Consider the following 16,901-nt stretch of genomic DNA (forward strand, 5'->3'; position numbering starts at 1 on the left):
ATTTGATTCTAACTCAATAGTGCATAATCTTAGTAATTAAGTGCAACTGTACAATTATATATTTCATACCACTTTTATATGTATATAATTTGAAAGAGCAATTTAAGAATATTTTCTTTATTGTTTTCACTTTTCTTGTTTTTTGGAAAGGGAACCAAACATAAAGTGAACACAAACATTTTTGTTTTTTTTTTTTAGAAAAAAGAGAAACTAAAATAAATAAAAATCCTTTTTTTATAAAAATTTTTTGCATCCCCGTTAAACATACTAACTTTAAATCTTAATCATGAAATTAATACTATATCCATTTTAAATGAAATTAAGAGAATACTTGTTTAAGTAATTGCTTCATTCACGTGATAAGCATTTCAACCTACCAACCTACCTTGAGAATCTGTGTCAATGTCCAAATAGAATGGTAATATGCCAGTTTATTTTTTTTACACTTCACACTTATTGAAGTTGGTAGGAGGAAACTTCTTTTAAACTGGTTTGAAGAAAATTACAACGAAATATTGAAGGGAAATTTTCTGCTTGAGCATCATTCTCAAACTCTTGGCTTTTAGAGTTTGTGATAGAAATTTTTCAACTGATTTTTTATTTTCATATACATTACCCACATTGATGACGGAATGATTGCTGCCGAATCTAATGCCCAAAGAATGCCAACAAAAAAAGTACGGCTAGAAACAACATTTATATCCTACAACTATCTCATAATACCAATGTAACCGTTGGATCAATCCTTATTAGATAACCAAAAAAATAAAAAAGTTGATTGAAATTGCTATGCTAACATTATGAGATAATTGTAAAATAAAAATGTAATTTATAGCATTATTCAGACAAATATCTCCGGCCATTCAAAAGATTATCAAAATAACGAACATAAGCATTGGTCTAAAGTAAAAAGTAAAAGTTGCTATGCAAACGATGTACAATGAACAACACAGACAGAATTGCAGTCTACTGCATTTGAAAGGCATCTAGCTTGAGAAGTCGGATTGCTGAACAAAACTTAAAACACAAGAATGTGGCTCTGCTGCCTTTATTAGATTCTTTTTAACCATTCTAGTCAGGATTCAGTTTTCAAACGAGGAACCTGGAACTAAAATAAATAAATGAAGATATACATATGAGAATTTTGTTCAGTGTCACAGCAAATTGAACAGGATTTTGCTTTCTTTGTTATCTTTTCTGTGGGGAAAAGGTAAGGGACTATAGATGAAAAATTGATCATACCCCCAGAACCTTTAACCAACCAATCAATCACATCCTTCAATGCGAAAAGAAGCCAGGCTGATTTGATAGACTTGCCTTACATTGCAGTAGGACTTCATCAAAACTGTGTTGAGCATAGGCAATCCAGCTTAACAGATCTGAATCTTGATGTAAACACTCAAAGTTTAAACCATGCTGTTCTTTCCTTTACCACGAGCATCTGCACTTCTGTCTTTGTGGGCTGCCGTCTGTGGTTTTGACGGTTCTCGTTCACTGACTGCAACATGCTTCTTCCGCCTTGGAGCACCAAGGCCGGCAGGGTCACCCAATGGACCCGACCAAGTTTGGAGCCGTTCTTTTGGATAAGCCAAAGAGGTTGAACTATATGAGACATCTCGAGGAACATTGGCAGGATCAATATGCTGCGAAGCACCCAAGGGAAAGCCAAGTTGTCCATCTTGGTGTGGTGGAGGAAACTTCTCACTCTTGCTCTTTGCATTTGCTTGGGTAACAAGACGCCTTCTCTGTTTCAGAAGAAAGCCAAAAGTAAAGAAAGATAAACTAGAACTAAAACCTGAACTGAGTCAAGAGTGACTTTAAATTTTGGTCAAATTGACATGTGAATTGTTTGCATGTTGATCTTTCACACACGCTAAGAGTGAGAACAAGGTAGCCTAAGTTGCTTCATCAAAATTTTGAAATTGGCTAACCCATATATCTCAAGCTCAGTAAAGACGAACAAATTTTCAATTTCTTGTTTGTTCAACGGCAAGTTCTATTTGTTAAAGTATTGATTAAATAATAAAATTCATTTTTTCTTATAAGCTTAAGCTTTTGGGATAAATTATGATTTAACATGGTACCGGAGCTAGAGGTTATGAGTTCAAATCCTGACTCCGTCAATTCACCCCCCATTTTAGGCTTAAGCTTTTGAAATAAGTGGTGATTTAACAATACTATTCAAAAGCCATGAGCTCCATATGACCCAGTTTACTTATACAACACTTTTTCAAAGTCTGAATAGCTTAGCAAATGAACACTTTCCAACAAACTACCTCTGAATCAATCTACTTTAGAACAAAATCCGGTAGCCCTAGAAATAACAAGGAGACAGGGCACACTAACTTAACGATTCAGGGCATGAAGTATGGCAAACTAAGAAAAAAACATCAATAGCTCTCATACTAAAACTTTAGTATCTGGTTATCTATTCACAGAGGATACTAAAATTTGAACCCACGTTTATGCAGTAGGTTAGTAAGCCAAACCAGAAAACATATTAACAAAGAGAAAAAGGGATGGTTGATAGAAGCAACGAATCAAACATACATCAACATTAGATTGAAGCTCAGCATTGGCTTCTGGAGCAGGATGTGCCCTAACAGCACGATCACGGGTACGCGTTTTCTTTACACCATCAGCCTGGGCTTTACTAGCAGCTCTTAATCTGCACAACCACACAGTTAATATTATTCCCCATTGTATACCTCATATAAGCAAGACAAGTCCATGCAAACCACTACATACCAACAATAAGAAAACTAGACAAACAATCTCTCACAAACAGATTAAAGAATAAATGCACAATAAGAATTTAAGATATAACAAAATTGAAATGGAGACTGACTGCAACAAGATTGCCAACTTAACCTCTACCACTTATCGATTCTAAATCATATGCTTCTTAACCATATCACAATTAACACATCTCCAGCCTATCCTGCAAATGTAGAAAACAATATGCCTCAAACCACAGTGAGGTCTAAGTTTTGCATTGTACAAATCAGTACTAAAAAGTAAAAACCATGCTAATATACATGTTTACTACCAAAATGAAGACCATGAGTAAATTAAGACAAAAGGTGGAATTGCCTAGGCCCCTTTACTATACTAACCAAAGCAATAAACATAAAAGCCTTAAATAATACTTAGGATATGATCCCACAGGTTGATATCAATCAGACCTTTAGCAATATGCACAATTTCAAAATATTGTCATAAAGAACCGAATATTTGTAGCAAAAGGCAGGGTTTAGAGCATCCACACCTCCGAGCTTCGTCATCCCGCCGTTTAGCATCCATTTCCTTGCTCGGGGGATATTTTGGGAGGCTAGAAGGTTCACAAGCATAAGGTTCTGTTGTGAAGAACTGTAAAAAAGTTGGGAAAGTGGAACATTGGAAGTACACAGACACAATTTCAGAAAGATATCAGACAAGTGACAAATTCAGAGAAAATAAATAAATTAAGCAAGTAACATCACACATAATCAATTTTATAGGATTTCAATATATCTAAATAACTTGATAGCAGCCTTCGTGATGCTTATCACTTTACACAGTGACTTCATTTTCTTTAGAAATTTTGAGCAAATAAGATAGAGCTATTTGGTTTCCATGGGTGTCAGAAACACCCGAGTTTTATATAGCAAACAAAACTGCCACTCCCAGATCCATTAGGCATATCTTTTAAGATCAAGAATACACCAAAAGAAGGTCAAAATGATATAGAACAACATACTTTCGTCCAAAAAATACATCCAAGATTTGAAGAACAGTTATCAGTAGGCTATCTTTTCAACAGCAGATCCTGTTTTACAGTGATAATATCAACTTCAAGGTAAATGTCAGATATACATGTAGAGGTTTTGACCTAATAACCTAATTAAATCTATTTCACTAGTGATTATTTGGTTGAGGAATAGTTGAGTTCAGTTTACAAATGAAAAGACAGCCAACAAAATATATATAAGAGCTTCAACAGAAAAACCAATTCCAAAACCAGATTAGTGGACTACCAGATCAACAGATAGGTGTTGTATAGTCTGTGTTACAATAGAAAGACACAACAACAGGATCATCGAGCAGGAGTCCATTTCAGTTCAGCAAAATGGTATTGGGCTTTTGAGGAGACCAGATTTGTCAACAACAGGTCTTGTCTCAACTTTTTTGGGTCTTAAGGGGGGTGTTTGTTAAACCCCCTCACATTCCCCCACATTCCACCACACTATTCACTTCATTTTTTCCAAAAAAAACATTCTTACTTTTATATCAAATCATTCACTTTTTATATCACATCATTTACTTTTTATTACTATTCAAATAAAAAAATCACTACAAAACAAAATTTTCTACTTTCCAATTCCAATACCACTTTTTCATTTTCCCATATCAATCATTATTTATTTTTTTTCATGAACAGTGCGGTGTGGTGGGGTGTTGTTTAACAAACACCCCCAAGGAGTGCATCTTCTTGGAAGATAGCTAGGAGGAAAAAGATTAAGAACCTGACCTTTAATGAGTCGTAAAATCAAGATTTTTAAATAACAGTCTCCACTGTGTATGAGCAAACTTGTAATGGACCAGAAACCAATTAGCATTGATAGGCAATAATGACTTTCAGGAACCAAACTATTACATTAAACTTGCAATGGACTGTAATAACTCTAGGTACATTATTCATCAACTCCAATTAGTAGGTGACTTGATTAAAGGATTCCTCCACTTAGTTTCATCGACGACTTAGGAAAACAAGCCCCTAGATAGATAAAAGAATTTAAGAGTGCTCAAATTGTCAAGTCTAGAGAAGCTAAGAATATCAAAGGATGCCAAAAACAGAATACATTCAAGCATTTTAATTGAAAAAGATTGGTCATGAATATCTCAAGACTCACCTCACTTCTTAATGCAGCTGTGGCTGTCTGACGTTCTACTGGATCAATTGCAAGAAGCGTATCAATAAGGGGCAATGATGATGGAGGGAAATCTTTAAATGTCTCTTTTATGCATCTATTGTAAGGCTCACGGGGCCGGAATAAGGTTGCATTAGGCAACTTTGCTTTTTTAAAGTATTCATCCGAAGGTGAGCCACATAGCTTGTATATCTTATGTAGTTGCTCTACCTAAGTGAGCAGTAAAGATATCAGACCTGCTCTAAAGATACATTATATATGCATGTCGTACCCACCAGTGAAAAGAAGGGAAAGAAAAAAGAATATATTTAAAGTTCAAAATATAATTTAGGTTTCCCAATCAATAAGATGCAAAATCTGACCTATCCAAGATTTTGAATCATCCAAAATAGGAATATGGACATACTACTAAAGCAAAGTCATTTTAAATCAAATTACCAGGCAACATCACCTAGCTAGATAACCACAATTATATCCAACCCCTCATTCATTAAGTTACGGAATAAGGCAATAACAAGGCTTTAAAATCTATTGACATAAAGGAAAGAATAGTAAATAATAGATAATGTAAAAAAAAAAAAAAAAGAGGTGCTCAAACAATAACAAGAACCTCAATAAATACAACATTTGCAAGCTTCTATCAAAATTAAAAATAACCAAGAGCAAGAAAAGGGGAAAAAGAAAAAGGAAAAGGAAAAGGAAAATGCTACATTTCTTGCCCTAGTTCTTCTCCCATCCTCCCACTTTTCAAAATTACCATTAGATCTGTGGGGCCATATGGGTCCCACACATGAACCCCACAGATTCAATGGTGATTTTGAAAAGTGAGAATGAGAGAGGAAGGATGTATAGCACATCTAAAAAAAAGTATTTTTTTGACCATTGGGGGTAGAGAATGTAGACATGATTAGGAATAATCATAATAAGACAAGAACATGGATGTTCAAAATAGTATTGGCTATAGAACCTATCACCCTAAATACCAAAGTTTATCAAAATTGAAATAGAAGGTTGACATATGATACTGCAAATAAAGTAAAGAGAGACAATAATGTAACTAGTTACCTCTGTACGACCGGGCATAATTGGCTTCCCAGCCAATAACTCAGCTAAAATGCACCCTGCACTCCAAAGGTCAACGCCCACAGCATAATCAGTAGCCCCAAGAAGAAGTTCAGGAGGTCTATACCAGAGAGTGACCACACGACTCGTCATGGGGCGCTTGCGGTTTGGATCAAAGGTAGAAGCCAACCCAAAGTCAGCAATCTTAAGTATTCCACCATTGTCAATGAGAAGATTTGATCCTTTAATGTCACGGTGAAGCACACCATGGTTGTGACAGTGCTCAAGTCCAGATAGTAATTGATGCATGTAACATTTGACCTGGAATAAGAGGAACATTATGAAGTGCACAAAAAGAACATGTTCATTAACTTCAATTTTCAAGGCAAACACCGGCAAACCTGAGCCTCTGTGAATTTGATTCCTGGGCTAGCAGCAAGCCCAGCTAAGTCATGCTCCATGTACTGAAACACCAGGTACAAACTAAATGACATTCTTGATGTAGCCAAACCCTCTAACTTCACAACATTGGGATGATCCAATCTCCGCAAAATGAGAATCTCTCTAGCCATAAATTTCACACTCTCAGGTTCCAAATTATCAAATCGAACCTTTTTCAGGGCAACAGTTTTACCCGTCAATAAATCAGTTGCTTTGTACACGTTACTATATGTTCCTTGCCCAATCTAACATCAGAAGTTCCAAGGAAAAAGAAAAGAATCAAAAGCAGGAATATTATACACCAAGCTTAACACTATACATCATGAATTGCCCATATCAAATGATGTAACTGTCACGTTTCCCCTTCATTTTCACATATACTGAACAACATTGTGCATTAATTTTGAGCCTGTCACTGGCCACATCATTTGTGATAGGCAATTGATGTAAAAAAACACAAAAAGGAAAACCTCTGAACATGACCCATCAACCATCATCACATTTCCCCCTTTCCAAAACAAAATAAACATCATTTATTGCTATTAACTGCAGAATGGCCAGGGAAAAATCATTCAAGAGAGGCATCCAAAAATCCCAAATATTTTGCATTTTCCACAAAAAAACAAAAAGGTACCCACCTTATCAATCTTGCGGAAAGTGTCCACCCTTCGTGGAATCCACCCATCAAGTGCCTTCCCACATGCGTTTGTTAGCCAGGGAGGCCACTCAACCACAACCTTCTCTCCTCGTGGATGCTTGGGTAGATTACCCGACCTGGGGTTCGCCTTAGACCTTTTTCTCTCCCCCGGTGACCTCTGACCCCCATCACCACCATCCTTCTCCTCCTTTATCCCACCGTTATGAGCCCCAACAACGTTCCTTTCTACTTTCCTTGCTGAAAGATCATCTACCTTTCTATTAGACTGAGCACTCAGACTCTTCTCCTCCTTTGCCTCGGATACTATACCCGAGGATACTTCTCGACTGATCACACACCCCATTTCTTTAATCTAAGCCTCATTGCTCAACATGGTCTGCGCACCCACCCACACATATACACAAATGAGACCTTCAATTACAAAGAATTTGCCGCTAAAAATCAACCACAAGCATAAATAACTTCAAGAGTCAACGGCTTAAATCAAGTCTATCACTAACTATACGATCCATAAGAACTTCAATCGATCAATATCAATTTCACAAAACAAACATATTTAATTATACAAAAATTGACCCACATGACTAAAAGTAAATATAACCATTCAAATATAAAAAAAAAAAAAAAAAAAATTTAAAATTTTTTTTTTAAAAAAAGATAGAAACAGACTCATTAAAGTCAATTATCAATGATTTGGAGCTTCCAAGATTCATTTGGAGGCAAAAGGTGATCTGGGTATTGAAGAAAGTGAGGCAGAGAAAGAGCTTCAAAAGTGAGATACATAAAAGGAAATAAATTGTTGGGGCATCAAAAAAATTGGCAAGAGAGAGAGAGAGAGACTTACAGTGATTGAATCTTAGTTATAAAAACAGAGTAATTGGGGTACAAGACAGTGACACAGAGAGAGATTGTGAGCTCTGTTGCTGTTTTGGTGTTTTATGCAGTCTTTTCTTTGCACTCGGACAAGAAGAGGAATAAAAAGAGCAGCAGAGATCTTCCCATTTTCACAAAAGTCAAAACCCCCATGTACTCTTTCTCTCTCTCCCCTTCTCACACAATTCACGTAGGAATGGATTTTTATAATTATTTTCCTAAATAGACCGACAGACTCTTTCTTTCTTTCTTTTTCTTTTTTTTTTTTTTTTTTTTAAAACTTCATTTACCTTCAAAGTATTACAGTTTTTGTAACATTGATTTTGAATTATCAAGATTTGTAATGTGGGTATTCTGTTTTTTATATTTTTTAAAAAAAAATTTACCTTTACTGTTTTTTTTTATATATATAAGTAATTTTACCTTTACTGTTAAAATTAGGGTTAAATCAAACCGCAAATATGTGAAATGTTTTTATACTCATGTAAAATATACTTTTATAAAAGTTTATCCTTAATTACAAAATTAATTTTTTTAAAAAAGTAAAAATAAAAAATCTAAATGTGATCAACACTAGGGGTTTGAAGCGGTTTTAACCGGCAGTTATAGACTATAATCGCTAATCGCAACTGCCTTGGGCGGTTATCGATTTTTAATAACTGCAACCACCTAGGCGTTTAGCGGTTATTTTATAACAGGAAGTTAGCGGTTATTCAATCCAATAATCAACGGTTTTATAACCGCTTTTTTTATATAGACTTTTGAGCCTTTTAAGTGTCTTAAGCCTTTAATTTGCCTATTTTTTGGGTTTATTTTAAGGGATTGGCATATTTTTGGGCTTATTTTAAGAGTTTAAGGCCAAAATGTTCCAAAAAAGATGAAAAAAAAAAATATGCAATTTTTTGGGCCAGCCAATATTTTTGAATAAGGCTTGGCCCAAAACATCACATACCACATTATATATTTCATAATTCACATACATAGTCATGTTTAACATCAAAACAACGTCGTTTTGGAGGTTATATTATGATAATTATTAATATATAAATATAATATATATTTATATTATTATATATAAATGAAGACACTTAGCAGTTATAACCGCTTTGCCATACCCCCTAAAATCGCTAACCGCAACCGCCCTAAGAGGTTAGCGGTTTTTAATAACCGCCTAACAAAGTAGTTAGGGGTTGGTAGGTCGATTATAATCGCCCCATTTGAAGTGTGGAGTCACAAGGGAATTTTATTTCTTATTTTATTTAAAAAAAAAAAAAAAAACTGAAATATTTTGCATTTTGACATCCTTAGCCAGAATTTAATGAAAAATCCAAACAAAGGGGCAAAAATTAAAAAAAATAAAAATAAAAATAAAATTGAAAAATAGAATACTCACATTGCAAATTTAGATCATTCGAGGTCGACATTGAAAACTAGTGGCACTTCGAAGGGTAAGTGAAGTTTTCCTTTGTAATTACTTAAAAGGTTGGAACTCTCTACTTCCGTCTGTGCGGAATGCATGAGATTCACATGTACTCTCTCAACATGGGTCGAACACACGAGAAGGCGGTGAATAAGGATTAATGGGCATGAATATTGCCTTCTTAGTATTGTGTTGATTAACACTCAAACATGTCTTCCTTCTTACCTAATCACTTGAAAAGTGAAAGCCCCTTATTATTATTAAGTCAACCCCTTTAGGTGACCCTTAATTGGACTTAGGGCCTGTTTGGGATTACGTTTGAGTGATCTAAAAATGCTTTTAACACTCAAAAAGTCGTTTGAAGAAAAAAAATACTCGTTTGGTAAAAAAGTGAAAAGTGCTTTTAAGGATCCAAAAAGCCTAAAAATGGCTAAAACGTACTTTTGGTAAAAGCTTAAAAACGAAACTTTTTTTTTTTCAAAAGCGTTTTTTGACTTAAAAACTCTATTTCTTAAATTCAATCTCAATCATGTTCTTAAACATAAAAAAGAAAGATGCTCAATAAATCAAGTAATTGTTTGAGATTTAACTAGTAAATACACTCTTTATTAGGAGAAAGAGAGCCACAAAGTGTTGCCAAAAAATGAGGATTTGTGCTACTAACTACAAAACCATTGATTTTTTTGTTTTTTTTTTTACAATTAACAGAACTATCTCTATTTGGGTTCTAGACTTCTAGTGGTTTTAGATGCAAGATAAGAAATGACAAGCATGTTTGTTAAAAATTTTGTTGTTTGTTGTTAGTTTGCTGTTTTCAAATAAAATCTTTAATTAACAATCTAAAATACAAACCGGTTTGGCAACCAACTCTTTTTTTATCTATAAAACTCAAACTCATTTCTTCAAATTAACAAACAATTCCTTTCACTTTTCACCGTAAAAAAAAATTTACAACTCATTTTACTTTTACGTCACATCAACTAATTTATTTCTCATTTCTCCTCTCAAACACATTTGTTAAACACAAAAACAGTTTTTACTTTTTTGTCATATCAAAATACTTTTTCAAACAAAAGACGCCAAATCTCAATAACCATCGTTACATGAAAATGAGGACTTGTATTAATACCCCAACAAAACCATCGATTTTTTTTACTATATATATATATATATATATATATATATATTTACAAATAACAGAAATATTTTTATTTGGGTTCTAGTAGTTTTAGATGAAAATAAGAAATGATAAGAAATCTCAATCCTACAAAGACTGAAAGATATCATTACATGAAAATAAGCTTTATTATATTATTAATCTACCAATTTGTCATGACACTATGCATGATTAATGGAAAAGTGTAAAGGGGCCAAAGATTTAACTCCCGCCAAGGTATACAAGACAATCTAGATTTTTAAATCATTGTAATATCGTTTGAAAAAACTATAGTTAATAGGTGTTTAGCTTCACCCTAACTTTTTTTCTTTCCAATCATTTACATAATCCGTGGGCAAAGCCTTTCTACCAAAATCTTCTCCTAAATTCATGGTGATGTTCAGTCAAATATGACTACCATCAATCAAATCTTCTATCTAGACCATCTCATCAAAAGATAGGGAGAATCTCAATTATCAACATGCTCAAAAAGGAATTAACAATCCAGCAAAACTAACCATCTTTTGCTTGCCAGTGCACCAAGAAAATGATACCTTGTAGTTTTCAAATGATTTAATATTATCCAAAAGAAAAGAACAAAGAAGACTAATACAATCTTTACACCCCAAGCCACAACCTTCAGGTGGATTGGAACTGGAATATAATCAAACTTAAAAAATTAAGGCTCCGTCATTTCACAAGAGAAATGCTACACGCTCTCACTTCTCCACACTCATAGATGGCTTTTAAAACTACTGTTAAATTTGTGATGAAAAATCAATATTGGTTTAGAAGCCATTTATAGGTGTGAAAAAATGGGTGTAGAGAAGTAAGTTCGTGTAACATTACTCTTACAATAGTAAGAAATGATATTTGACCACAAAGGTGCAGAACTCTGATTGAAAATGGACTTGAAACAAAAGCAACATGAATCTAAATCAACTGATATCACCAAATATAACATTCTGTCCTCTCCCTTAACTTGCATTCATGTCCACAAGAGATTAGAGGATACATTAGAAATAACATATAAACCACACTAGGAAAAGGATGAAGGGTCCAAAAATGAATTTTACAGATACAAGCATCCTCAGCTGAATGTTTCTTCTTTTTTTTTTTTTTTTTTTTACTTCATATCCTTTGTCACCACCTCTTCACCATCTTGTTCCACATGGTCATTTCCATTGGTTGGCGTACTTGTGTCCCCCTCATCAACTTTTTGTTGGGTGGTTTTGAGCATCTTTCAACCCCAAAAGTTAGCTCAAGAAGTGGGACTTTTTCTCACACTTATAAATTGACCATCAGCCCCTTCCACAACCGATGTGGGATAACTCTAACAATCTCCCCCTCACACATCGGGCTCTAGGTCGATGCAGAGACTATCCGTTTCTCCCGTGGACTGTTGGGCCAAAACTTGTTAGTTGAACCTGAACTCTGATTCTAATGTTTGGTGATTTTGGGCCTCTCTCAACCCCAAAAGCTAAGTCAAGAGGTGAGACTTTCCCTCACACCTATAAATTGACTACCAGCTCCTTCCGCAATCAATGTGGGATAACCCCAACACTTTCTTTTTCTTCTTCTTCTTCTTCTTCTTCTCTTTCTTCTCCTTACCTTTCTTATGGAGTCTTCTCTGCTGCTTCCCCGAGACAATTCCTCAGCTTTCCTCTCCTTTTGGGACTGTTTCTTCTTCATTGCCAGCAGCAGTATTTGCCGTTTTCCCAAGAACAGAATCCACCGAAGGATAATTGACAGCCAATGAGCACCTAAAAACAAGGGGCAAAACTATGAAGCATATACAAAAACAGATTTCAAACCTTGGCAGCAGTTATCAATCCACCAGCTCCCTACTTTCGATCCTTAACATAGACTTTTATCTTAGGTTTGCCTTTGGCTGACCCAGCAAAACGACCCAATTCTCTGCCTTCTAGTTCCTTAACCGTGCTTCAAGCTGTCAACAATGGTGCAACATAAGATAATGCTTCAAAGAAAAGATCAGGCAAGTACAAGACAAATTTATACAAATTAAAGGACCGTGGCTCGGTTCTCTTCTGGCAATATCTGCAATATTTTAAGCAATTAAAATAAAAAGAAACTTTAATGACTATCATCTTCATTTTCTTTAATCAGATAACAATATCCATGCTTTTCCTCAGTAAGGAGATTAAGAATTTCAATAGTGAGGTATGTTCATTTAAGTGTGTTCATATTACACTTTCAGGTAACTTGCTGGTAGCATGACATTTGCAGGTGAAGCCACTAGTCAATATCCATATAGGTTTTAGACAAGAACTAATAATAAAAATAACAACGATAATAATAGCATAAAAAGTATTAATAATAATAACAATAGTAATTTGAATGGGGTGGGTGCTGGGATTTCAGATGTCTAGAAGGCTAATGGTACAGAAGGGAAGGGGGAAAACTATAGGGAGCACTTAATTACTTAAAAAAGTAAAATGAGTAATTCTACCTTGGAAAAATCAATCTTTGCAGCATTAACAGTACTGTTATCCATGAGCTTCACCGTCCTCGCATAAAGAATGTTCTCCTGGACAATCCTTAGTAAGCTCTGGAAAATGCCAACCATACCATTCTCGCACCCTCATTGCATATGTATTTAACTCTTTATCAAGATCATCAAGCAAACCAATGGCCTGAATGATCATGGTATCCACCTAGAAAAAAAGAAAAAAAAAGAAGAAGAAGAAGCAATATTTATATATCAGAGTTAAAAGGAACAGCATTCCTGCAAAATTTCATTAATTGCTTCTTCAAGATAATACCAATTCTGACCAGCCATAACAGAAAGTCCAAAAATTTCTCTTTGTAGCATAACTCATGAGAGCTTGTACAAACTGGAATTGAACTGATAGTTATCATACATTCATCAAGCTAATAGTCCCATTTTCACAAGGCTTAATAAATAGCTCTTCTGAAAACAAATCTACTCGAGCAACAGGTCCACAGGCACAGACTACTCCCCCCCCCCCCCCCCCCCCCACCCCACACACACACAATCCCCCCAAAAAGGTAATAAATATTGGAAAATGAAAACAAGAATATGGGCTTCAACAACTACAAAATCCAACCAAATTGATCCAGCCCAGTCAGAATACAATCTTGTATACTCACTTTTCAGTTCAAAACCATTTCCAGCTGCTCTACCACCTAAAAAGTGTAAATTCAACAGAGTTCATATTCTTTCTATCAATCATAAATGGGTAGTTAAAGTCACAAAGAAGCATTGCATCTAAAGCTAATATCATGATACACTTCACATTGGTGGGTGTTACATCCACAACATTTGTCCCAAAAACTAACAAATGTACTCCAACAGTAACAACGATCATAAAAAGCAATCTTAATTATCATCTCCAAGCGCAACCAATTACAAATAAAAAGAGACACACCTTGTCAGCACTGAACTTCAGTTTGTAACTTTGTATCTAGATAAGCTATGAGATAAACCCAAGCTCATTGGAGCCAAGTCTTGAACACCAAGGCCGGATATGAGCTCTGTCATCTGATGTCTGACGCCTCTCATCAATTCCATCTTTGTAGGCCACCGTCTGTGGTTTTGATAGTTCTTGTTCATTTACTGCAGCATGCTTCTTCCACCTTGGAGCACCAAGACCGGCAGGGACACCCAATGGACCCGACCAAGTTTGGAGCCGTTCTTTTGGATAAGCCAAAGAGGTTGAACTATATGGGACATCTTCAGGAACGATGGCAGAATCAATATGATGTGAAGCACCCAAGGGAAAGCCAAGTTGTCCATCTTGGTCTCACTCTTGCTCTTTGCATTTGCTTGGATAACAAGACGCCTTTTAAGTTTCAGAAGAAAGCCAAGGGTCAAGAAAGATAAACTAGAGCTAAAGCCTAAACTGAGCCAAGAGTGACTTTAAAATTTGGCCAAATTGACATGCGAATTGTATGCATGTAGATCTTTCACACACTCGTGATGTCGCTAAGAGTTAGAACAAGAGAGCCTAAGCTACTTCATCAAATTTTTGGAATTGGCTAACCCATATATCTCAAGCTCAGTAAAGGTGAGGAAATTTGCAACTTCTTGTTTTTTCAGTGACAAGTTCTATTCAAACGTCATGAGCTCCAAATCCAATGATCCATTTTACTTATGCAACACTTTTTTCAACGTCTGAATATCTTAGCAAATGAGCATTTTCCAAGAAAATATCTCTGAATAGACTTTAGAACCAAATCTGGTAGCCCAAGCAATAACAAGGAGACAGGGAACGCTAATTTACAATTCAAGACAAGTATGGGAAACTAAGAAAGAAACTTCAATAGCTCTCATACATTAATGTATTGGATTATCATCCATCTAATTCATATCCATCTTGGTAATTTCCTAGTGTTTCTGCACATGCGTGCATGTCAAATATCTATCTCTGTGTGTGTAATGCCTGTGTGTGTGTGTAAAGTGGGAAAGAGAGAGAGCGAGATACATTTCAAATAGAGTTCATAGTCATTACAATTTCAGAAAAAAATTCAAAAGTGTTCCCAAGTGTTGCACTTATAGCCTATGAAACACGATGATACTTTTTCCTGTCTCATTTAGAGTTATTTATTAACATTGCCAATAATTCAAAATTAACAGATGACAATTGGTTACAAACTACCATATAGACTAAATATGAAACTAAGCTCACATTGCCATTTTTATTTTATTTTATTTTATTTTTTTAATTTTATCAAGGGCACAATATTCAAATCTTAAATTCCCACATTTGTTTCCAAGTAAGTTGAGTCGATAACTTATAAACATCAGCGAGGCAAGAATATTGAGTCAACTTCAGTACCTAAAGGAGAAGAAAAATGGGAGGGGGCACACAAAGAGCACTAATAACATTATCTCTACATAATGGTAAAGCACGTCATCTGGTTTTCTATTCAAAGAGGATACTAAAATTTGAACCCACTTTCATGCAGTAGGTTAGTAAGCCAAACCAGAAAACATATTAACAAAGAAAAAAAGGGATGGTTGATAGAAGCAACGAATCAAACATACATCAAGATTAGATTGAAGCTCAGCATTAGCTTCTGGAGCAGGATATGCCCTAACAGCACGATCGCGGGTATGTGTTTTCTTTACGCCATCAGCCTAGGCTTTACTAGCAGTGCTTAATCTGTACAACCATACAGTTAATATTCTTTCCATTTTATACCTCATATAAACAAGACAGGTCCATGCAAACCACTATATACCAATAATAAGAAAACTAGACGAAGAGTCTCTTATAAACAGATTAAGATTAAATGCACAATAAGAATTGAAAGATATAACAAAAATTGAAAAGGAGACTGACAGCAATAAGATTGCCAACTTGACCTCTAATACTTATTGATTCTAAATCATATGCTTCTTAACCATATCACAATAAACACATCTCCAACCTATCCAGCAAATGTAGAAAACAATATGCCTCAAACCACAGTGAGGTCTAAGTTTTGCATTAGTGTAGAAATCTGCACTAGAAAGTAAAAACAATGGTAATATACATGTTTACATACCAAGATGAAGAGCATGAGTAAATTAAGACAAAAACTGGAGTTGCCTAGGCCCTTTACCATATTAACCAAAGCAATCAATATAAAAAGCCTAAAATAATAATAGTCCTTACTTAGGATATGATCCCACAGGTTGATATCAATCAGACCTTTAGCAATATGCACAATTTCAAAATATGGTTATAAAGAACCAAATAAGTGTAGTACAAAGCAGGGTTTAGAGCATCCACACCTCCGATCTTCGTCATCCCATCGTTTAGCATCCATTTCCTTGCTCGGGGGATATTTTGGGAGTCCAGAAGGTTCACAAGCATAAGGTTCTGTTGTGAAGAACTGTAAAAGAAAAGTTCTTTGTTTAACTATCCCTTGTATGCGGCTTTTTATAAAACTTCTTTGTTTAACTATCAAAAAGAACTGTAAAAAAAGTTGGAGAAAGAGGAAAATTGGAAGTACACAGACACAATTTCAGAAAGATATCAGACAAGCGACAAATTCAGAGAAAATAAATAAATTAAGCATGTAACATCACACGTAATCAGTTTTTTTGGATTTCAATAGTATCAACATACCTTGAAACGAGCTTTGGTGATGCCTATCACTTTACACAGTGACTTTATTTTCATTTGAAGTTTTAAGGCAAATAAGACAGAGCTGTTTGGTTTCCATGGGTGTAAGAAACATCCGAGTTTTCTATTGCAAACAAAACTGCCACTCCCAGATCCATTTGGCATATCTTTTAAGATCAGGAATACACCAAAAGAGAGCTAAGGTGAAAATGATATAGAAGAAGATACTTTCGTCCAAAAACTACATCCAAGATTTGAAGAACAGTTATCAGCAGGCTATCTTATT

At 35.0% G+C, this 16,901-nt stretch overlaps 1 protein-coding gene across 3 annotated transcripts; it reads right to left on the reverse strand.

The window, feature by feature from the left end:
• Nucleotides 1-1,018: 1,018 nt before the first annotated feature.
• Nucleotides 1,019-8,111, reverse strand: LOC132168864 (Protein kinase superfamily protein). Of its 3 annotated transcripts, none has more exons than XM_059579936.1 (8): nt 7,916-8,111; nt 7,052-7,447; nt 6,374-6,436; nt 5,976-6,293; nt 4,893-5,120; nt 3,269-3,369; nt 2,551-2,668; nt 1,019-1,745 (listed from the first exon to the last, which is right to left on the reverse strand). In XM_059579936.1, the coding sequence occupies exons 2-8, from the start codon at nt 7,412-7,414 to the stop codon at nt 1,407-1,409; spliced, it is 1,530 nt and encodes a 509-aa protein (XP_059435919.1). In that variant the 5' UTR covers nt 7,415-7,447; nt 7,916-8,111; the 3' UTR covers nt 1,019-1,406. The 3 variants fall into 3 exon arrangements, with proteins under 3 accessions (XP_059435919.1, XP_059435917.1, XP_059435918.1); XM_059579934.1 differs by having other exon boundaries at nt 6,374-6,658; XM_059579935.1 differs by having other exon boundaries at nt 6,374-6,658; nt 7,052-7,482.
• Nucleotides 8,112-16,901: the final 8,790 nt, after the last annotated feature.

The sequence above is a fragment of the Corylus avellana genome, chromosome 1 (assembly GCF_965113065.1).
Source record: "Corylus avellana chromosome 1, dhCorAvel1.hap1.2, whole genome shotgun sequence".
NCBI lineage: Eukaryota > Viridiplantae > Streptophyta > Magnoliopsida > Fagales > Betulaceae > Corylus > Corylus avellana.